The sequence below is a fragment of the Arachis hypogaea genome, chromosome 18 (assembly GCF_003086295.3).
Source record: "Arachis hypogaea cultivar Tifrunner chromosome 18, arahy.Tifrunner.gnm2.J5K5, whole genome shotgun sequence".
NCBI classification, from domain to species: Eukaryota; Viridiplantae; Streptophyta; class Magnoliopsida; order Fabales; family Fabaceae; genus Arachis; species Arachis hypogaea.
In genome coordinates this window covers 30,401,761-30,425,582 of record NC_092053.1, presented here as the reverse complement: position 1 = coordinate 30,425,582, position 23,822 = coordinate 30,401,761, and the positions used below count along the sequence as shown (strand labels likewise).

Sequence of the window (23,822 nt, the reverse complement as noted above, 5' to 3'; positions counted from 1 at the left end):
TATTTCCTTGCCTTTTTATGGATCAAAAAGATATTCTTCATTGTTCTTCACCACACTCAAAGTGTTCTTCGTATTCTTCGTAAATTCTTCAGATTCTTTCTCTGTTTTCACCCGTTTTTCAATCTTTTCACTAAATGATTTTTACCATAATTCATAATAAATTGGCAACTACTAAAGCCCCATCTTTTCCACTTGATTATAACACAAATTCAACCCCAATTTAAGGGTTAGGGTTCAAAATTCCAACAGCCACAAGAACATGCATTCATAGCTTGAATTTTATCAAATTTCATCAAATTTTCACTAAAATTTCAACAAGAATCACTCATAAACAATCAATTTCAAGCATAACCAAACCATATCATAATCAAATAACTCAAACATAATTAATCAAGATTAATTTCACTAAACCCTAACTTGATTTGCTGCCTCAAATCCGGTTATGCTTTTAGGTGTTCTTTTTGCACTTTTTTATCCTAAAACACATCAAGAACAACTTTGAATCCATAAAATCTCAACTGATCAAACCTTAATCAACATGTTAGGAAGGGATTCCTCACCTTAAACGTGCTGGGAATTAAAGATTCTTGGTTCACAAGTCAAGCTAAGCAAGAGATATAAGGAAGAACATCAAGAAAACATATGTTTAGCATAGTTTTCCTTGAAAACTGAATTGAAGAGGGAAGAAGACAGCCATCTCACCTTATTTCTAGACTTGATATATTATATGGTTATGTAGAGGAAGAAGATATGATCATTTTGGTGTAATCGGAGTTTTGATTTGAGTTTTAGTTCAGAATAAATCAAGCTTTGAAGATTAAGAACCAAGAACTTTTCTCTCTTTTCTTTCTCTCTTATTTTCTGCCATTCATGGTGAAAATGAGCAGCTTGGAGCATCTTGGGGGTGAGGAAAAAAACGTGCTTGTTGATGATTGGCTAGTTGGGAAAGTGGTTGAAAAATATCTCAGGTGTATAATTACTAAAACTAGATGTATTAGAACATACACTTAACAACACTTCTAGAGATTAATATCTGAGCTACTAGTATAAATGACACTAGTAACATGATTAACATGAGAATAGAAGGTATATGATGAGGCATTAGCGTTGCTAAAGTCATCAGAGAGTGTTGGTGTTAACCTGCACTAGTAGACTATGAACCCGGTTAAACCGATCTCCTATTTTTAACTAAAACAGATCAAGTAATATTATAATATTATTCAAGAATCTCTAATATTAATATAATAATAATATCATATTACTATTTCTCTTCTCTCATGAATCGAGTCCGATTCGTCAAACTAAGACTAATTACGGAAACCAGAATCAAAAGCTCCTAACCGATACGATTAAAAACTAGGTTCTCCACGACTGTGTCGTCAAACTTATCTCAAAAGAGGTTCTTGCTTATTGATGACATAAAGATGATATAGATTGAGGTGCTTGATGATATGTCAGAGATGTTCCCTTCACTGATCTTCCGAAAAATTCCGTATCTTCAGAAAAGATCTTGTGTACCCGAAAACTAGGTTGTTACATTGCCCATCCATTTCTAGAAAATCGTATTCAAGTGGGCCAATAAAGTTAAAGGACAAGATTTTTACCTACTTAAATGGTGTGTTGGATGGTTGCTTAGTGAGGGATATCTCCAAAGGATTTGCTAAAGTAGTGCCCATTTTCTTTGACTCTTCCTTGATAGCTTTCACCTCTTGACAAGCTTCCTCAACTTCCACTTCTTCCTCATCACTCATGTCATGTATCGGAGGTTGTGCACGGTCCTCCTCAACATCAATTTCACATCCAATGGAATAAGATTCAATAAGATCATCAATGTCACTAGTTGGTGTGAAAGTGTCTTCAATCTTGGAATCCACCTCTTGCCCAACTCCGCCTAACTCTTCAACCACTTCTTCAAATTTGATGCATTCAACCTTCTCCACTTGTTGCAATTCACACCTTGACTCCTGTTTTTCTCTTGAAACTCCAAGCTCTCTCCCACACTACGCTCTTCGGTTAATTCTCCACATTCGTCAACGGGAGTGCCTTAATTGCATGAACGCATTGAGATTAAGCGGTCTACGGATTCGACTATGATCACCACATAGTTTTCTTTCCTCTTGTGGGATTCCTCTTACTCTAGGAAAAACTCTTTTTGTTCTTGGATTAATAGTTGAAGAGCTTCTTCCTCCATTTGGGGTTCCAAGCTTTTCCTCATCTCATACTCTTCGGTTGAAGCCAATTCCTCACAGTTATCCTTGAAAATACTTTGGTTATGGCATAAATTTTGTGAGGCTAAGTGGACTATGGTTTCGGTCAAGGAAGCCATGATAGTGTCATAACACTTGATTGATTCTTATTTGTGGATTGATGGTTGGATGTAGCAATCATGTATGGGAGGTGGTTTAAAAGAGTAAGAATATCGAGGTGGTGTATATGAAGGTGATGGTTCAATAGGATTTTGAGAGTATTGGTGTTGGAATGGTGGTGGTTCTAAGTGTAGTTCATGTGGCTCATATGGTTGGTGGTAGGGTGGTGGATATGGATTAGGATCATATGGAGGTGTTTAGTGGTAAGATAGGACTTGTGAGTATGGTAGTTGAGGACAATATTGAGGAGGTGGTTGAGGTTGATAATCATAAGGAGACCTACCATATCTATTAGATTGGTAAGCATTATGGGGTGGGTTGTGTACATAGTAGAACGGAGGAGGTTGTTGCCATGAAGGTCGTCCATATAAATGTGGCTCCTCCCGCGATTGATTTTCTGACCCATAATGCAAACCATTATTGAAGTTTCCATTTTCTACAACATGGTTACAACCAAACTCAAAGTCAAAAGGGTGAGAGCTCATAGAGAAAAGAGAAAATCAAAACAAAAGCTATCAAGAAACAAAGAAAAATACACTCCTAACTACTCACAAAAATAAGCAAACAAACAAAAAACAAACTACTCACAATATTAATATATTAACAATAACTTGCCAAAAACTTGACACGGGCCAAACATCAATTTGGAATTTTCTCAAAAAGAATCGCTTCGTCAATAGTATAGTCCCAAACTAACAAATGACCCGTGTCAGAGTTTAGAAGATTGTCATAATATAAATCAATAAAAACTGGAAGTTTTAAATCCCAGGTCGTCTCTCAAAGGAATTGCAGTGAGGTGTGCGCATCATTGGCTATGAGAAAAAGAGTTTTAAAAGCAATTGATAAGAAATTAAATTGCAATAAAATAAAGAGCAAACAAAGAATTTAAATACTAAAAGGCATCTTGGCAAGGATTGAGAGTTAAAGTTTCCTATCCAAGTCATTGACCAAAAACATAGCAATTGAGAAGAGTTAATCCCACTTCATTATCCCCAAACATCAACAAAAAGTCAAATAGGCATAATTGATCTTAATCCACAAGCCCTAACTAACTCCCTAATTAGACTTAGTAAAAGATTAGCGTCATTAGAAACAAAACCAATGAACAACCCTAAATTACCAATCAATATTGAACATCAATGAATCAAGGTCACCTAAGTTCTCAATTCCAAGCCAAGAATACAAAATTCTACTCTAAAACTAAGAAAGTTATTTTCTCAAACACTTGAAAGGCATAAATTACAATAATGATAAAATCTAAAACTAACCAAAGCAAGAAAACAGTAATAAAAACTTAAGTAAACATCAATAAACATGAAAATATAAAATTGCATTAAAGGAAAATGAAATTCAAACAAGTGTTCATAAACTAAAATTGACAAAATAAAGAAACTAACAAGTAAAACGAGGCAAATTAAGATTCTAGAACATGAAAATATAAAGGAAACTACACTAAAACAAGAATTAAAACCTAAATCTAAGAAGAAGCTAACCTGAAAATCTTAAAATCCTAGAGAGAAGTTGGAGCTTCTCTATAGAAATTAACCTAAAACATGGTTCTATACTACTTGGTTGATCCCTCTTGAATCTTGCCTTCAAATACTTAAGAAATGAGTTGGATTGGGCAAAAATTGGGCCTGAAATCACGAGTCACGTGTTTACTTAAGTAAATCACATGCTGCTACTCGTGCATACGCATCTGCCATGTACGCAAAAATCCAAGGAGATGCGTACGCATCTGCCATGCGTACGCACAACTGGGCAAATTTTCAAAACTTCATTTCTTCATGAATTCTCCACTTTTGCATGCTTTCTCTCCACTTCTTCAAGTCATCCTTACCTTCTAAACCTTAAATCACTCAAACAAACATATCAAGGCATCGAATGAGATAAAAGTGAATTAAATTTAGCAATTTTGAAGCATAAAAAGTATGTTTTTCACAATTAAGCATGATTAGGAGGAAAAAACTATACAATTTCAATGAATAAATGTAAGATAAATTGATAAAATCTACTCATTTCAATCCAAAATTTATTATAAAATATGAGTTATCACTTAGATAGGGTAATTTCTTGTCCTTTTTGTTAACTATTTGCTTATTAGATCATTCTAATTTAATTTTATGTTAAGTTCTTTTGGTATATTTCTAAATGTCGTATAGATATTATTGAATTAAATATTGAATCATATGTTGAAGATGAGGGTACTGACAAGTTGTGATATGTTCAGGTAAATGGTATGTAATAATATTGAATATGTTAGTTTTTTTAGTTCAATTGACAATTGAAATTTTGGATATGGAAAGATATATGAATGGTTCCTTATTGCTATTCAGTTATGTCATTTATGTGAAAAAAGTTGAATTGATATTATTTTGCTGATGGAGTTAAATAAATGGTTGATAATTTATTTTTATTCATACTGTTTCAGGAAAGGTTCAGGTTACTTTAGTTTGGAATTCAAGAAATGAAAATTCACCTAATTCAGACAAATGTGAGCTTGTTATTTTCTATTGTTTTCTTTTTTTAAAATGACATAAGTTAATATTATTGCTATAGTAATTAACATTGAACATCAATTTGTTCCATATTTGTATGTAGTCACCATTGGATCTTGAAACACTATTTGATTAGTGACTCCCTCATTTCCAGAAGAGCAATTGCCTATGAGTAATAATATAATATCACAAAATTAGTAAACTAGATATAGAACAAAATTAAATAAAAAATATATATTCATAATGCTTTAACCCTCTTACATATAGTTCATACTATTACTTAATAGAGAGTGAGATCATGAGAGAAATGAAGCTTTGTTTGGTTGGAAAGAAATAAAATAGAAGTTCTTTCTTTTCTTTTTTTATATTAGAATACAAGTGTGATTTAGTGCTGTTGTTTGTGTGATAAGATTGCAAAAAAAATGTTACTATCTAAGGAAGTGTTACCATTTAAATTTAAAAAATAAAATAAAATTTAAGTTTACCATCGAATTTATCGGGTAAATCCGACAGTATAACAAACTCTAGAATTTCAACAAATGAAAATTTATATCTGTCAGTAATTAGCGGCGGACAAAAAAAATATGTCGGTAAGTATTTACTGGCGAAGTTTATACCATCGGATTTGTTCTACCATTTAATCCGACGGTAAACATATTACCATCGGATATTCTTGATAAATTCGCCAGTAAATCCAATGGTATCCGACGATTTTCTTGTAGTGAGAGGCATTGGTGCATGAGTCTGAAGGGTAGGGACTGAGGGTTGGTGGAACAATTTTAGAAAAGGACATTGAATGTGAAATGGAAGTTATAGTTCTAGTAGGATCTATATTAAAGAATGGCGTAGTTGCTATGCAAGGCAATCTTTCAATTTTAGTATGAGTAGAATTTTGTTTAGATCAGCCTGAGTGAATAAAAAAGGATAGAGAGAAAAACTGACTTTCATCAAAGATAATATCTCTAGAAATAATAATGTTACCTGTTTTTGTAAGACATTTATAACCTCTTTGATTGATAGCATAGCCAATAAAAATACAATGTTTAGACTTATATCCAATTTATGTGAGTTATATGCTCTAGTGTGTGGATAACACAAACAACTAAACATTCTAAAAGAGTTATAATCTAAAATTTTCTGAAACAAAATTTCAAAAGGTGATTTGTCAGCTATATTAGGTAAAGGCATTCTGTTTGTAAGAAAAATAGCAGTTATAAAAGCTTCATCCTAAAGAATTAAAGGGAAAGAAGTAGTGGATAAGAGGGCCAAACCTGTTTAACTATGTGCTTATTCTTTCTTTAAAAAATACCATTTTGTTGAGGAGAATAAGGATATGTCAATTTGTGGATAATGCCTTCACTAACCAGAAATTCTATAAGAGCTTTAGACACATTCTTTAGCATTGTCCGATTGAAAAGCTTTAATTTTAGTGCTTAATTGATTTTCAATGTGAGTTTTGTATTATTTAAAAGCTGCAAATATCTTAGACTTGTTTGCTAATAAATACAAAGTAGTATGTCTTGAATACACATCTATAAAAGTAGCATAATATTTAAAACCATTAGCATTGGTAATAGGGGCTGGTGCCCAAATATCAGACACAATCAAAGAAAGAGGATAATGAGAAGCATTGTCAGATAATGTATAGGAAAGTCTATGAGATTATAATAAACAACTAGAATGGCACAAAGAAGAATTAGAATTGGTCTTATTTATTGGCAAGACACATTTAGTCACCATAGATTTCACAATAACTAAAGTGGGATGACCAAATATCTTATGGCATAAATCAAAAGACAAACATTGACGACCAAAAATAGATGGTGAATTAACAGATGACACATGTTTTGGAATTATGACTCTTTCAAATCTGTACATGCCTTTCTCAACTATTTCTTCGAGAAGAACTTCCTTGGTAGAATGTGATTTTATCAAACAAAAATCAGACCAGAAAAAAAAATATACATAATTGTCACGTGCAAATCTCAAAACATTATTAAATTTTGAGCAATCAAAGGAACATATAACAAATCATATAAAGTATATTTTCTATAAATTGATTTATGCTGTAAAATAGAATTTCCAATTTGATTAATGGGAATACATGTACCATTTCCAATGTAAACCTATTCTTGCCTTTAGTAATCTATGGATTGAAGAAGATTCGTTGCATCTAGAGTATAATGGTGCGATGCTCTAGAGTCAGTATACCACGCCAGGTCTGAAATAGATGATGGTGTTGCTAACATGGATCTAGGGTTGTGAAATGAAGGTGGAAGTGGAAGCGCATTGTGCATAGAAAAAGTGGAGAAATTTTATTGAGCATGTTGGAAAGATTGGTCGAACCTGAAGTAGTAGTAGCTAGCCACATGTCCCAATTTTTCACAAATCTGACATTGTGGTCTAGCCCTATTGGGCCAAGAAGTTCAACCACCTCTAGGGTTTTTACTACCACATCCTCTTCTACCAAAGGAACCTCTTCTAGTGAAATTGGGAGCACCTCTCCCATTACCATTCATATTTGTAGAGTCAAAGTTGTTTAAGGTGGAAGAAGAAGATGCTTGAGAGAGATTTACTTGAACTATAGATGTATCAAGTTTCTTGAGCCTTTCAGTAATGTCTTCTTGAGCCATCAATAGCACTTCAAGGTAGGGATCAAATAGGATTTTTTTGCAGTCACGAGAGTAGTAAACTAATAGTAATCTTCATTCAATCCATCATGAATAATGTTTGAATACTCTGATTCAGTGATGGGTGCACCTACAGCTGCCAAGGAATCTACCAATTTTTTTTATTTGAAGTAGGTATTCATAAACGAAACCTAATTTTTTTACCGATTTATGCTGGAGATGAAGTTGTTGAATCCTTGCTTTGGTTTGTGAAGAAAAATAGGTGTGCACTCTGCTCCAGATTTCATGGGCAAAATGGCACCCAAAAAATCAATGTTTGAAAGAAGCATCCATGGATGCATATAACTACGAGGTCACATTGTAGTCGTCTACTCTCCAATCTTTTTAGGCTTTACTTTCTGTTTTGGAAGCTGCATCTACTGGAGTTGTATACTGTTGTGGGATCTTTGCTTTGTCAAGATGATCATGGAGTTCTTGGCCACAGATTGTTAATGTTGCAATATGACGCCATGAGAGGAAGTTGTCATTGGAGAATTTTTCAGAGAGAGGAACAACGAAGGGTTTTGTTGTTGGAGCGACAACAATTGTAGAGGCTATCAGAGTGTTGGTGGGTGTGAGATCATTGATAATGTTGCCCATAAATCTTTTAACTCACTGATACCATGTAAATGATATTGAAAAATGAAAAGAGAAAGATACAGAGAAGTAAGGAACATGAAATGAATTGCTAATTGAAAATTATTGTTGTTGACTTAATGTACAAAGGAATTTTGCTATTTATACCTAATAGCTAATAACCATGATTTAGTTAAAAGACTTTTACTAAAATAAGAAACAGATCAAGACTCTAACAGTTCTATTAAACGGTCACTTACTTAACAAAGAAAAACGAACTTCAATTGCTATAGTACCTATATACTCCTTTCATTCTCCAATAAGTGTTCATCTTTTAATTTGCTTAAATATAGAAACTAATTGTATCCTATTAAAATTACAAAAATTAAACATAAATTTACGAAATTATCATTCATATTAGTTCATTAATAGTTATTTCTCTAATTATTTTATCCATTAGTTCTCTCTTATCACTTATTATAAGATTGATTAGAGTAGTACTAATAACGGATATAACTGAAAAAAAAATTGCTTAACGGCACCATGCAATATATGAAAAAATTAAGGATTTAAATATAAAATAATTTATTATTTATTTATATTTATTTTGCTCTCAACTAATTTTATTTATTTTGCTTAACGGCAACTATATTTATGAGTAATTATCTAATCTCTGAAAAAAACTAATACACGTATCAATTCCCGTAATTTCTCTCTGTTGGCCAAAATAGTCCCCAAACCAGTTTTCAGCATGACTCACTAATGGAGAGTGCTGAGTTGCCACGTTAACTCGCACACATGGTCGTTAAGTGTCCATGTGTGCGAGGCGACAAAATAGTTCCAAACTTTTTTCTTTATCTTCTCAGCCATATTCTTCATCCACCGCACTACCTTCTTCTTCTTCTTCCTCCTCTTTCCCTTCTCCACCCTCTCCCTTTCTCACCCTTTTTCCCTCTCGACAACCATCTCCTCGATTGCGATTCTACGGCCCCACTCACCATCGGTGCCACTTTCTCCCTCGCTACCAACCACCGCCTCTTCTCTAGTGATGTCGCCCGAACACTCTCTCTTCCACGAGAATCAATTCAATCTTAACTTGGGAGAGAAACAGTCTGGAGAGAAGGTTGTCGTAGAGCTAATATTTACTTATTTATCCTATCCTTATCTATAATCTAGAAAGCCAAGATTCAGGTGAAATTACTTTGTTTAACAACTATTATCTATCTTTCAGGTTGGGAATGTAAAATAAATGTTACATTACCTCCATGGACGAAAAGTAGTGCTAGAAAGCTCATCAATAAGCATAAGCAAGCTCTTGAATCTAACTATGTCTCAAAAAATTTGCATCATTAGATAGAACTCATTTTTGGATATAAGCAAAGAAGGAAGGTAGGTGTCTTATTGCATCACTTGTAGATATTTGCACCTCTATATATGTTGTCTGGCTCTTATATTTTCTAAAGCTTATTTTACGTTGTTAAATTTTTTCTTTTCTGTTGTCAAAGCTACTCTACAAACTATTGCTACTAATTAGATCCCTGCATTCATATTTATTGAAGGCTCTCGTTGTTTACTTGTAGGGATTCATAATCATGGACTCTCATAATAAAATAAGTTTCTTTGCTTCCTTTAATTTTGTAGAGTTAAGAAATAGTTTTTTGATGTTTTAAAGTCTTTTATTTGCATTGATGCTTGATTGTTATAATATGCAATTTTAACATCATGAATTACATATGTACTTTGTCATAATTGAAGTTTAGTTATCGTCACTGCTATTTATCCGTTATTAATTAAATCATTAGCTAAACCTTGTAGAAATTGAATCCCATGCTATTAAAAAATTATGGTTTAATTACTTTGTCGGTCCCTATAGTTTTACTGAATTTTTAATTAGGTCCCTATACTTCTTTTTCTTTTCAATTGAGTCCCTATTTAATATCAGATTTTAAAATTAAGTCCTTGCCATGACAAAAATGTTGGAATTAACAGAATATTCCATTAAACAAAATGAATATGCCTAATACTTGACTCAATATTCTGTATAGTTTATCCAAATATTCTGTTAATTCCAACGTTTTTTGTCATGGTAGGGACTTAGTTACAAAATTTGATATGGTATAGGGACCTAATTGAAAAGAAAAAAATATAGAGATCTAATTAAAAATTCGATGAAACTACTAAACCAAAATTTATTGCCAGTTGTAAAACTGTGACATTTCTTGATGACACGGTTAGTAAGTTCAAAATTAATGCCTAAATTTGATTTTTCCTCTTTTTTCTTTTAGTTGTTTCTTCTTTTTTGTTCCTAATCTATATTTCTCCCTTGTACATTGGACAGGCTGTAAAGGATGCAGTCAATGTGTTCTATCATTATACCTATGAAGGGAGTGTGGACATAGATGCAGTTACAGACACTACAAGAAATACACTATACCATCGGATTTGACTATAAACTCGTAACCGTCAAATATTATCGTTGAAATTGATGTTTTGATGGTAACGTCGAACGATAATATTTGGCGGGAAAAAAAGAAATTATGGCGTGCCCCATTACTGTCGGGTTTACCCACTGGTAAATCCAACGGTAACCTTGTTTAGTGAAACGCTGTGTTTTGGGCAAATGGAAATCGTTACCATCGGAATTTTTCGGACAATAAATCCGATGGTAACTGTGCCCTAAATGATAGCGCGAACCTTCATCTCCCCCTTTTCGAATTTCCCATTCTTTCTCTTCATCACAACCCTCTCTCTCTCTCTCTCTCATAACTGCCTCCACCTTTGCACCGGTTCTCTGCCCCTCCCGTCACCGCCGCCGCCGCTCCACCGTTCTTGGCGAGCCAGAACCTCTGCCACTGGCTGCGCTCAACACTCCACATGGATTTGGGGAAGCAGAACCTTCACCGCGATGTTCGCCGCTCTCTCCACTGAGGCGCACTCCGGCAAGCCACCTCCACCGCCGCAACCTCCACCTCCACCATTGCTCCACTCTTCTTGCTCTGAGGTTGGTTTTAGGATTTTGTCAATGTCCAATTTAATCTTCTCTATTTTAAATTCATTATGGTTTAATTAGATTTTAGTTTTTCATTAGTAATTTGGTTTAGTTAAACTAATTTTTGCTATTAGGTTGATTTAGAGTAAAATTAGAATTTTTTTTTATCAGAATTTCTCTTGGTTCATAGGTAATTAAGCATGCTATTGTGATTCTTGGGTTTGTAATTTGAATTTGTTTAGGGATTATAATTTAGTTTGATTAATTTAGGTTAGATTCAATACATTAGGTTTTGAATTGTTGAAGTGTTTGGAATTCACTAATTTTGTTATTTCCTACGTTGATGACTATTTTGCTGAGAAATTGTTATTGAGATTGTTTGCTAATTATTTAATTTTAGTTTAATATAGTTTAGGTTTGGTTAGAATTTCAATTTAAATTTTGAATCAGTTTCAAAGTTAGTTTAGGGTTAGTTTTCTAATCTTAGTGGATTTAAGTTGATTAAGTTAGGTTAAATTCAATACATTAGGTCTTGAATTGTTGAAGTATTTGAAATTGTCTAATTGTGTTAATTGCGGATTTGGTGACTGTTTTACTGAGAAATTGTTATTGAGATTGTTTGCTACTTGTATAACTTTAGTTTAATTTAGTTTAGGTTTGATTAGAATTTTACTTTCAATTTTGAATCAATTTCAAAGTTAGTGCAGAGTTAGTTTTCTAATCTTAGTGGATTTAAGTTGATTAAGTTGGGTTAAATTCAATAATTTAGGTCTTGAATTGTTTAAGTGATTGGAAGTGTCTAATTGTGTTAATTGCTACGTTGATGATTGTTATTTGCAGACATGTTGACAGGCAGAGCTATTGCGGATCAGGCTGCTAGTCGTGGTCGTAGCCATTGTCGGGGTAAAGGGAGGATTTCTTCTGATACCCTTGGGACTTTTGGATCCTCTCCCTCTACTCTGACTACACCGATGACACCACAGGTTGCGGGTTTAGTGGACCAGCCGTTCATCATGGTCCCTAACCTCAACTACATGCCTCTGTCTACAGCGGTGACGCCGCCTCTTACTGCTCAGCAGCCCACATCCATGGTGATGTCAACTCGAGCGACGGATGATGCAGCCTCGGACTCCTGTCACAGAAGTGAGGCAGCAGCTAATGCCCCTCACCACCTCCCACCACACGGTTGCGCATTTGGCCTGATAGCGACACGGGATAAATAACACGTTCAATGCTCATGTATTTTCTGTTTATGTCTATCATTGAAAGTGCCTGAGTTATTTCTAGTTTAGTTGATTTAAGTGTCTGAGTTATTGCTGAAAGTTCTTGAAACCTGATTCCTGTTTAGTGGATTTAGGTTGATTTGGATTGCTAATTATTGTTTTTTAGTTTTCATGATTATGATTCCTGTTATTGCTGAAAGTTCCTAAAACTTGATTTCTGTTTAGTGAATTTAGGTTGATTTGGATTGCTGGTTTGTTTTCTAGTTTTCATTATTATGATTTCTGATTCCTTGTTTTTTAGATTTAATTATTATGGTTGATTCTTATTTGTGGGTTGTTGTTAGGCTTTTGCCGAACCCGAATGTATGTACTCAGGAGATGACGAATGTTATCAAGCTGATGTTCAACCAGCCTTGGCCCAACTACACGAAGATCCCCGCTGAGACCAGGCAATGCTAGTTAGAGAAATGGGCGATAATTACTTTCATTGTTTTTGTTTTAAACCATTTTAGCCAGTTTATATTCTCTATCTTGTTTACGTAAACTTAAAGCTTCTTTGTTGTAGTTGCACTTCATTTGGGATGCTGAGCTCGACCTTGCCATCTGGAAGATATTCGACTATAGGATGGGTCGGCGGTTCCAGCAGATGCTGGATGATGTTCATCATGGGCGGGACCAGCAGACGCGCTAGCTCCGATCGGAGGTAAAAAAGGGCATGTTAGCTCATTGGGAGACCAATGCAGGGTTCAGGCATCAGCGTCTCACTAACCGAGCTAATAGGGCATTGGCTAGGTCGTCGAAGTACACTGGCGGCTCGACGACCTTCATGAAGATGAAGGTCAGGCTGGTATGTAGTTCCTTTAATATTGTTAATAACTTCATTATGTTATCTGTTTTGCAATCATTATTAGGCATTCTAATAATTTTGTATGTCAATGCAACTGGTGTAGTCGAAGTCATTGGAACGCGAGGCCACATTGACGGAGACGTTCAAGTTCACTCACACGTTGAAGGAGAACAAAGCAAGATTTGTTGATCAGCGGTCTCAGGACCATTATGTGAGTAAACATACATCTGATTATCTTCTGCTACAAAATTATTAGAGATTAACTATATATCTGTCATACTAATCACAGCAACTTGTGTTAATTGCACAGGATTCCTACACATAGAGACTAAAGGCTACGACTCAGCAGTCTCAGCAAAATGGGGAGGATGCCGCTGATGGATTTTTGACCTCAGTCGTTGACTCTGATGTGGTTTGCCATGAGACCACCTCATCCCCGTACAAGAACCGTGTATACGGGCTGGGGTCATTCTTTACCAGTAGCCTCCGCACCTCGACGTTGAGTCCGCCGTCAGGCTCCGCCATCAGTCGAGCCATCCATCCCGAGGAAGGCATGGATTTGAGGCTCCAGGAGCAAGAGCTCCAGCGCAGCCTTCACCAGCAAGCTCAGGAGTTTAACGATTATCAGGAGAAGTATCAGGAGATCCTCACCCGCATGACGTCTACAAATGAGTTCAGGCTGGAGTTTAGGGAGTCGCTGGAGCAAATGCAGCGTATGGAGGCTCAGATGGAGGTGTACCAGGCCCAAATGCGCACCGCTGGCATCGACCCTGCTGGTGGCAGCACTGCGGTCCTGCTAAAGGTGGTAGCGGTAGCACTGGTGGCACACAAACATCGTCACCGCCTCCTGCACCGCCGACTCAGGGCCACGGGACTGACGACGACGATGTCAACTACCTGGATCTGTAGATATTAGGTTTTTGTTTTGTTGTTTCATACTATTTGGTGTACTTGACTTTTATTTAATTTGAACATTGTATTATTTATTTATTTTAAATAAAAGTTCTTCATTATTTATGATTTGTCCACTAATTGTGTGAAAAAAATTCAAATTCAAAATTAAAATTGACCATTTATTTCAAATTCTAAAAAAAATTGACATTACCGTCAGAATTATCATAGATATAATCCGACGGTAACATGGTGCAAAACATGTTTTGGCGCCAACATTACCATCGAAAAAATTTTCCAGTAACCAATTGGTTTCCTGAGTTGGTAATCCATCGCAAAATCCAACGGTAATTACCATAAGACGAAATAAATTCGACAATAAATATTTACCGGCGAGGTTTATACCATCTGATTATTTTTTATGGTAAATTCGACGGTAAATTGATTACTGTCAGTAAATTGATTAATGAGATTCTGCAATGAAAGCATCTATTTTAACACAAATTAATCATTTTGGGTAGACTCCGAAGCAACTATTCCTCAAGCCCCATGGGAAAAGGCGAATAGACAGAAAACTTCCTCCCCATCCCCTTAAATATTTCAGTCACCTTGTTTCACGAGATCTGCCAAAGTTCTTCACCTATCACTCAAATTGTTTTTTTTTTTTAATGATAAAATTCTCATTGCAAGAACTAATATTTGCACAGAAATCCTCTCTTTTTTGAATTTATACTTCATATTGCATCCTTTCGAGTTTTAATTTCGTGAAAATTTACTTTTGGCTATGGGTTCTCTTGGCTCCTATGTTTGGTATGAATTTGATCATGAAGGAGAAGGGATGTGGAAGAGAGAGTTGGGTATTCGAGCGAGGTTGTTTGAGAAGAGGCGGTGGTCGGTGAAGAGGGAGGAAGTGGTAGCGGTGGTGAGTGGGGCGGCAGAACCACAATCGAGGAGGTAGTTGTTGAGAGGGAAAAAGGGGTGAGAAAGGGAGAGGGTGAATAAGGAAAAGAGGAGGAAGAAAAAGAGGGTAGTGCGGTGGATAAAGAACATGGCTGAGAAGGTGAAGAAGAAAGCCAAGGACTGTTTTGTCCCCTCGCACACATAGACACTTAATGGCCACGTATGCGAGTTAACGTGCCAATTCATCATTATCTGTTAGCGAGTCATGCCGAAAACTAGTTTGGGAATTGTTTTGGCCAACAGAGAGAAACTACGAGAATCAATACGTGTATTAATTTTTTTTTTTTTTGGACTAAAATGTCCACTTTTAAAAATCTCCATGAATTGATTTGGGTCATTATTCTATATTTATTTTTCTCTCCACTAAATTTGCATAATGTTTATGTTTTTAGTTCTTACTCCATTTAAATCATAGTTGTCAGACGGTGATCGAACCGATCGGATTACTAGATCACTGAGTCTTTGGTTGTACTGGTGAGTCACTGATTGAACTGGTTGACCCAGTCTTATTTAAATAAAAATATAAAACAGTCCAAAACCTAAAATTAAAATTTGAAATTCATGTCTTCACTAACATTTTAACAACAATCAAGTCTCAATATATGCATAACAGATTAATTCCTCCACCTATAATAAACTCACGATATATGCATACCAGAATAGTTTTTCCAGATTCAACTACTTGCTTACAATAGCTCCATGCAGAATCAATTTTTCTTTTATTGTTTTTTTTTTTTTTTTTTGGGTTACAATTGTTGCATCAGGAGTTTATTCTTCTTCTGGGATGGTGTTTCTGATGAAGCCAACTTAAAAACAAGAAAAATTCAACACATAGCCTATCATCTAACCATAGTTACATTAGTGCATCACCTAATTAATTCACAGAGCCTATCATCTAACCACATATTCCAATCATCTAAACAGCAAGCATCAATCAGAAAAGATCAAAACTAGCAAAAAATTACAGAATAAAAAAAATCAGCAATCACAAAAGATCACAAAAAAGACAACAATCATTAAAGATCAATTAACCTAAACAGCAAGCATTAATCAACCTAAACAGTAACAATCACTAAAATGGCAACAATCAGAAAAAAAACCAACAATTACATAATAAAAAAAACAAAAATAAACCACTTCAACTACATTAAAACAGGATTAGCAGCAACAATCATCCAAAACATAAACAATAATAATTGAATAACTAAAAAAAATTAAAAAAACTCACCTTAGCCGCATGCAGAGGAAGAGAAGAGAGAGGCAAAGGGAGACAGAGAGGAGACAAGAGAAGAGTGCAAATAGTGAGCAGTGACGGCGACGAGTAGAGAGGGATGCTACAGTGAGTGATGGATAGCGAGGGTGACAAGTAGAGAGGGAGGCAGCAACGAGCAACAAGGCCGAACAACGAGACAACGCGGTGACACAGAGGCCAGCAAGAAGCGACAACAGAGAAGGTTGAGGCTTTAAGCGCTATCTCTGTCGTGTTTGAGTGCTAAGTGTGAGAGACTAGGTTAGGAGGGGCGAGCGACGCCGTGTTGAGGAAAGCTCTACCTCTACCGTGTGTTGAGTGCTGAGTGTGAGAGTTGGGTTGGAAAGGGGGCTTCAAATGCCATTAGGTAGCGTTTGTTTTGAAGTACTGAGACAGAGACTGAGAGACTGAGACTCAGTATCGTGTTTGTTGGTTCAGAGATTGGTACTAAAATTTCTGTCTCTGTCTCCAAAATTTCAGTATTTCAGTACCTCCAAAAAGTAGGGACACAGAGGACTAAAATTTTTAGAAATGGAGACTGAAACTTTAATAACATTTTATACCTAAAATACTCTCATTTCAATTAATTAATTCCAATTTTACCATTTGTGCAAATTAAATTAGAGTTTCATTCTTGTTTCAATTCCTGTCTCCCATTTTGCACAAAACAAAATACTGAGATTTATTTCAATCTCTGTCTCTTAGTCTCTGTCTCTCAGTCTCAGTCTTTCCGTCTCTGTCTCTCCACCAAACGCTACCTTAGGGTTTTTCTTTTAAAAGAAGAACCAGTCCGGGTTTCAAAAACCCGCCAGTTCACCGATTTTCAATAAAATTGGCTAGGTCAAACCGGTTTTCACCGATTCTTTTCCTTCTCCGATCCTATGTTCAACCCAGACCGATCTTGAGACTAATTCATTGGATTTCCAATCCGACCATCCGAGTCAATCCGATTTTTATAACTATGATTTAAATTATTTAATATTATACTTTTCAACTTTGTTTCATACAAAATTACAAATTATATAGTGCAGCCTTCTAATCCCGTTATTTCAACTTTTGCTACTCATAAAAAATATATAAACAGATGATATTCAAATTTGGAGCAGATTTTATTTTATTTACAAGGAAATAATTATTGTTTATTTGAAATTCAGCAAAATCTGTATACTTTTGGGTACCATCGCAATGTCTATGTAGACTTCGTTCTACTTTTATACCAGAAATGGTCCAAAATTCCAACACTTTTATAAGATGGTTAACCAAGTCAACTAATTTTGAGTATCAAAATCATGTTATATCCCATGCTAGAAGCTAAATTTGATTCAAAAAGGTGACATCAGTCCTCTTTTCCTCTGTGAATGTCAACTATATACCTATTTAAACTTTGGCCGAATGTGTGTGTGGAGAATGAATCAACCACATGCTTTCTAGCTTCTCTACCCATTCTTTCAGCCTCTTTGGGATCTTTTATGAATTTAGCCATTGCAGAAGAAAACTCTTCTGGTGTAGGATCACAAAGGAATCCTGTTACACCATTCTTCACACTCTCCAATGGTCCACCACTATTGCATGCAATAACAGGTTTGTATGCTGCCATCGCCTCCACCGGAACAATGCCAAAATGCTCATCCTGCATCAAAGTATATTACGTAAGACCAACTTTTCTTCATTCAACTTCATGAAAAAGAGTTCTTTGGTGCTCCTCAAAGTAAATAAGCTTTGATCCATACACTGATTGCCACATCAGTGAATACCTGTGGCTAGGTGGACAACCACAATTTTAAATAGCAGTTGTAGTCTTTCCACAACCACACCACCCTGCAATTGCAGTGTTACACATATTCACACTAGTTGACCGCACCTAACCACGACAGGCTGCAATGCAGCCGTATCAGGACTGGAACAGGCCCATCACAATTTTCAGCCCCCAGCAACTGGCACAATGTGCATTGCATCATAATCGACATAATAACTGCAATTGCAACAACCAGAACTGCAATTTAAAACCTTGGCAATAAGGGTGACATACATTCACTAATGTGGCAAATAATCTATAGATCAGAGGAAGAAAATTCTTTGGCTCAAGAACACCTAAATTTTTCTTTTACAACATTTCCCAAACCTTTGGAGTGTAAATGACACACAGGCATTCCGAGAGCAGGGCATTCCTTTCAGTGGTAGAGCAAGAGGTGATGAATCTTATTCTATTAGAGACACCTTCTCTTTCAGCTAAAGCCTTAAGCTGTTCTAAGTATTCCACATTCTCCTTCAACCGTATGTCAAAGCCACCTGGAACAATTTATGACAACTGATTTTGCATTCTCATTTTGCATCTAAATACATGCTCCAACATGAAATGCATGAAATAATTATGATATGGATGGTTCAGACTTAGGACTATTGTGCAATAATAGTAAAAAAAGTTTCTACTCGAAGCACCCTCTGAGCTATTTTCTTAGCATGGTCTACATTCGGAGTAAGAGCCTGAATCTCAGCCGCTCCTGGTCTACTAATATGTATTCTGAAACGACATATTTTATACTGCCATAACAATAACAACAATCTTATCCTACTAGGTAGGTTGGCTACATGGATGAAGTCATGAAGCACAGGGCTGCATATTTTTACCTAGCTGATATTTTTTTCTCTCGACTAAATACCTGGATTAGTAACTCAAGTTTGCGTTACATTATTGTTACACAAACATAAGAACAGAATCACAAGAAATGATTTAATTATACATTAACATGTAATAAATTAATTTTCACTAGATTTGCTTATTCCTCATATTTCCAGCTCAAGATTTGAATGAATCCACTTATTTGACTGTGATATTAGAAAAATAAATTTGTGCCATTCAATGCTAAAATACCAGGTCAAAATTATGAAATAAATTAAGTTTCATTTTTTTTTTTTGGCTGTCTATTCACTATCCAAGAGAAAAGTATATGACCTAACAGTGCATAACAATATGAAGCAACAAATCTTTAACAATACATCTTAATTTTTTCTCTCAAACAATATTTAAGAACTTACAATACCTACTACTAACCAACTCATTATAAATAGAAGGTAAACAATGGTGCCAGACAATATGTTGATGCCGTTTCTACATCAATTATGAAATGAATGAATTGATGAATAAATTGAAACCCAATGACATGCTACCTAATACAGGTGATCGAGAAAATTGTTGCCCCATAATTTACAAAACATGATATACCTCCAAACACCATTGTGCAGATTGCAGAACAATAGTCTCTTTACTCATAGAAACAAACTCAACACATAAACTAACCAGCATAGAGATAAAATAATTATAGAACCTCACAACACAGCAAAGATAGTTTTCTTAATAGTCATTTATATATTGCAGATACCAATATAGCACACTCCAGTATAAGGCATATAAACCACTAAATATAATCCCAAGGATAATGCATGTAAAATCAACCATAATATCTATGGATATATCATCAGGAATACAAAAGTCAAGCAAAAGATGCTCACCTGCAACAGTCAAAGAAGCTTCAGGCGAATGAAGCATAGCAAAAGCTAAAATTGCTAATTCTATGTTCTTTTTCCTTTCAAAGCGGTTAATGGAAAGAAAGTTCAGCCTGTAACAACATATACAACACAAAGCTAAGACTAATATATTATATAATATTATACAAATGGTTATATAGGTTTCATTATTTAAGTCGGGCAAAGATGATGATGCTGAGATGGATGACGGTCAGACACATGTGGACAAAATAAGGAATGAAAATACAAGAAAGAAAGTTGGAGTAGCGCTTATTGTAAAAAAGATGGTAAAATCTCTTCTCAAGTGGGTCGGACATGTGGGAAGAAGATCAGCAGAGCCAGTTAAGAGGGTGGATGAGATGGAAGATGGACAGGTGATAAATAGTAGAAGAAGGCCTAAAAAGAACATACATGAGGTGATCAAAGGAGATTTACGTGTCAACAGTCTCACTGTAGACATGATACATGATATGGCGTAATGGAGTCGTTTGATCCATGTAGCCGACCCTAACTAGTGGGATAAGGCTTTGTTGTTGTTATATAGGTTTCTAAACATTTCAACAATAAAAAAAAGCATCCATATATCTATAAACATGTAATTTACTTAAAGGAACTTGGTTCTTTGAACTGATCCACATTAACTGCTGGGTACAGAACAGCTGGTCGAATCCCTTTGGCATTGAGATGTATAAAAGTATTCGCAAAAGTAGAAGCAGTGAAGTTGCTGTTAACAAGTATCAAATCAGCCATTCCTGAAATTTGAAAATGTTTCATAAGATCCATGATTCGGTATATATGTGAGTAAAGAAGTTCAGAGAAACAGATCAAACAGGGACACAGGTCAACCAGTTGTTACTTCTTCTACATAGTCTATTGGTGTCCGATACAACTTCCGGAGGAAAGTGGTATGTTGAGCCAGCAACAAGTCGGGAAAATGACAATAGAATACAATCTACCAAGGAAACAAACAAATGAATCACTATTAATATGTCAAACCTCAAAGTTTGCGCACTATTCTTTCGACTTATTTGTTTCTACCTTTGCTGATCTTTTAAGTTTCAAGATGGGAATGACTACGGAGACCTGATCAGCAATTATAACATCAAACGAAGGCCACATAAAAAGCATACAGAAAGCAACAAATAGGCACCGGAGGAAAGCACACAATGCATGAAGACGGTAGAATACATGCCGGGGAAGAAAGGAACCATACACAGTAACTGGAAAGGTACCTGAAACAGCCACAAGCCAAAATCATATCTCAATAGCAACCACAACAACTCCGCCATGAAAGTATAAGTAAGTTTGAGACACATAAACAGCCAGGAGCAACTCTTAGAAATAGTTCATCATAAACATGTAAAATTGTAAATTAATGATCAATATGTATGAGAATGTACCATTAAAAATACTGTTATATAGATTGAAACTGCTTTATGCATCACTTCAAGCAGGAACGTTTGGTTAGAAATAATTTAGATACTTTGAAGGATAATGCAGTAAACCAGGACTAGGTAAGAAGTTCCCAATCCCATGTTTGTTTGAGAGAGAGAGAGAGAGAGAGAGAGAGAGAGAGAGAGAGAGAGAGAGAGAGAGAGAGAGTCACCAGAAATAGTTTCCTCAAAGCATCGATTTTTATCATGGTGTGCAGTAAAAATATGAACTTTATGGCCATGGGATGCAAGCTCAACAGCTGCATCCACAATCAATCTTTCAGCTCCACCTACCAAAATACAATTATAGAAGAATCGAAATCCAATCAACTACAAGTATTGACCATAAAACCAAAACAAATATAAGGAACTTAAGCAATGAAATTGTTGATCATAAATAGAATCATTAGGGTTTGGAGGATAATGGGGCTAAATACCTATGCCGAGATCAGGGTGAATAATAGCGATGTTGAGCTTTGAAGTTGCTTTACCCTTTGCCATGGTGGTGAATTAGATCAGAACTTTGCGATAAGAGGAACAAAATCCAGCAATGGTTGGGATTTCTGGCAAACAGAGAACGAAAGGGTTGTTTCGCCGTTAAAGTGTTGCTGGACCAGCAGCTGGAGGAGGAGAAAGGTGCGTCGGAGACTCCGAAGTGCTCAAACGCGGTGGTGGAGAAGGGAAGGCGACTATGATCAGTGTTGAACGAAGCCAATTGGTGGAAAGAGTACTTTTGGTTTTACAATTTTATACCTCAAAATAAAATCCAAATTAAGTCCCAAAGTGGATCCGTGTATCAAAAATTCAAAATCGTCCTCGAGACTCCAATTTCACTATACGTCTCTGAAATTGGCGAAAGTGCACTACATTAGTCCCTAACCCATTTTCCGCATAGTCATCAGAACCGAACCAGTAATCGACCCGGTCATACGACTGGGTCACCAAGTCACTGATTCGACCGATGGGTCACCAGTTAACTCGGTCACAATTAAATATAAATATAAAATTACAAAAAATAAGCTTAAAATTAAAAATTCAAAAGCATGCCTCACAAACACATTAATAACAAACAAGTATCAATTCTTAAATATAATAATGATGCAAAAATAAAAAATAAACTAGTCACTAGTACAAAATACTTTCTCAATTTAAATGAAGAGAGCAAAACATAACACAATAAGCAAATCAAGTCCAAGGAGTGATCCCAACATCGCGATCTATATCTTCAAGGGACAAATTTGGAGCTTGACCAACATTGCCTTCATTTTGATTTGCATCTATATCTTCCATAGCATTGTTACTTGGTCCATCAATAAATTAATAATTAACAAACTAATTAACTAAATTCAACTAATTATACCAAATCAATACTGCCTATGTAAGAATCAAATCAATCAAGCCAATGAGTAATAACTCAAATGGCATAGTCTCCCCCATACTCAATTAAGAGGTTGCGGGTTCGAGTCTCCTATCTTTGGAAAAAAAAAAAAAGAATCAAATCAATCAATACTAAGAATCAAATCTATTCTTACAGCAACAAATTCATCTCATTGATAATTTTCAACAACGAATTCAACTATGATCATTTTCAGCAACAAAAAATTTAGCCAAGTGATTAGTTCAGCAAGACAGCAACAAATTCAACTCACTGATGATTTTCATCAACCAAAAACCTAGCTCAGTGATATTTTGAACAAGAAATTCAACTTACAACAACAAATTCAGCAACAAATTCAACTTAAGATCAGCAACAAGGCAAATTAATTGATTAGCAATTCGGCAACATCTCAAAATACAGGGAGAAGTGAAATCTGGAAAAGAGAGAACAGAGGAAGCGATGATGCAGGGACTCACCAACGTCCCACGGTCCACGGCGACGGCGAGGACCCGAAACCAGAAGACGATGAGCGACGCCGACCCCACGGAAGGCAACGAAGCAAGCGACAACCCCTACGAGTTGCTTCTGCCGCCGGCAACGAGGAGCCCAGGGACGAAACTCGAGTGAGACGACGAGGAAGGCTGCGAGACGAACGAGGAGACGCCGACGAGTGCGACTGAGACGAGACGCCGGCGAGTATGACTGAGAGAAACTCTAGTGGGCTGGGCAGTAAAAGAGAAGAGAGTTTGATTATGAGGATTGAGGGAGAGACGTTCTCGAATCTCGAGTCTGAGGGTGAGATGAGGGAGAAGAGAGAGGGTTTTGGTTTGAAACGGCGTCGTCAAAAAATTAAAAACATGGCCCGGTCCGGATTGTATAAACCGGCAGGGTCACCGGTTCTTCTCAAAACCCGACGGGTTGACCTGTGTGTCTCTGGGTCTCATGTGAAAATAGTCTGACAAATGGGTCGACCGATTAGGTAATTAGGTAAGCAGATATTTTTTTTTGGCCGAACCAGACGGATCGAGTCGAGTTTGATAACAAGAGTCGATAAACACAAGATAAATATACTTAAGAAGGATGAATTTAGTATCAGTGACAAATTAAAAGCTTAGTGAAATATAAATAGAAACTTAAATTACAAAAATATAAGCTTGCGAATAAAGGCAACATACTTCTATTTTCTGTGGATTTATAAACGAATTTTAAGCATTTAAA

The 23,822-nt window shown here is 35.8% G+C and overlaps 1 protein-coding gene across 1 annotated transcript; it reads right to left on the bottom strand.

Moving 5' to 3' along the window:
- Window positions 1-17,491: 17,491 nt before the first annotated feature.
- LOC112770879 (uncharacterized) lies at window positions 17,492-23,561 on the bottom strand. Its single transcript, XM_025815351.2, has 9 exons — window positions 23,081-23,561; window positions 21,664-22,069; window positions 21,400-21,516; window positions 20,832-21,025; window positions 20,640-20,745; window positions 20,398-20,545; window positions 19,779-19,885; window positions 18,391-18,557; window positions 17,492-17,898 (listed from the first exon to the last, which is right to left on the bottom strand). The coding sequence occupies exons 2-9, from the start codon at window positions 21,725-21,727 to the stop codon at window positions 17,605-17,607; spliced, it is 1,197 nt and encodes a 398-aa protein (XP_025671136.1). The 5' UTR covers window positions 21,728-22,069; window positions 23,081-23,561; the 3' UTR covers window positions 17,492-17,604.
- Window positions 23,562-23,822: the final 261 nt, after the last annotated feature.

What these genes read in the sequence shown, in the direction of transcription:
- LOC112770879 (XM_025815351.2), bottom strand. Translation starts at nt 21,727, where the DNA reads ATGGCAAAGGGTAAAGCAACTTCAAAGCTCAACATCGCTATTATTCAC. An exon ending in TGTAGAAGAAGTAACAACTG is followed by an intron (nt 20,546 to 20,639) that starts GTTGACCTGTGT and finishes TTCAAATTTCAG; the next exon opens with GAATGGCTGATTTGATACTT. An exon ending in GTGTCATTTACACTCCAAAG is followed by an intron (nt 17,899 to 18,390) that starts GTTTGGGAAATG and finishes ACTTTGATGCAG; the next exon opens with GATGAGCATTTTGGCATTGT.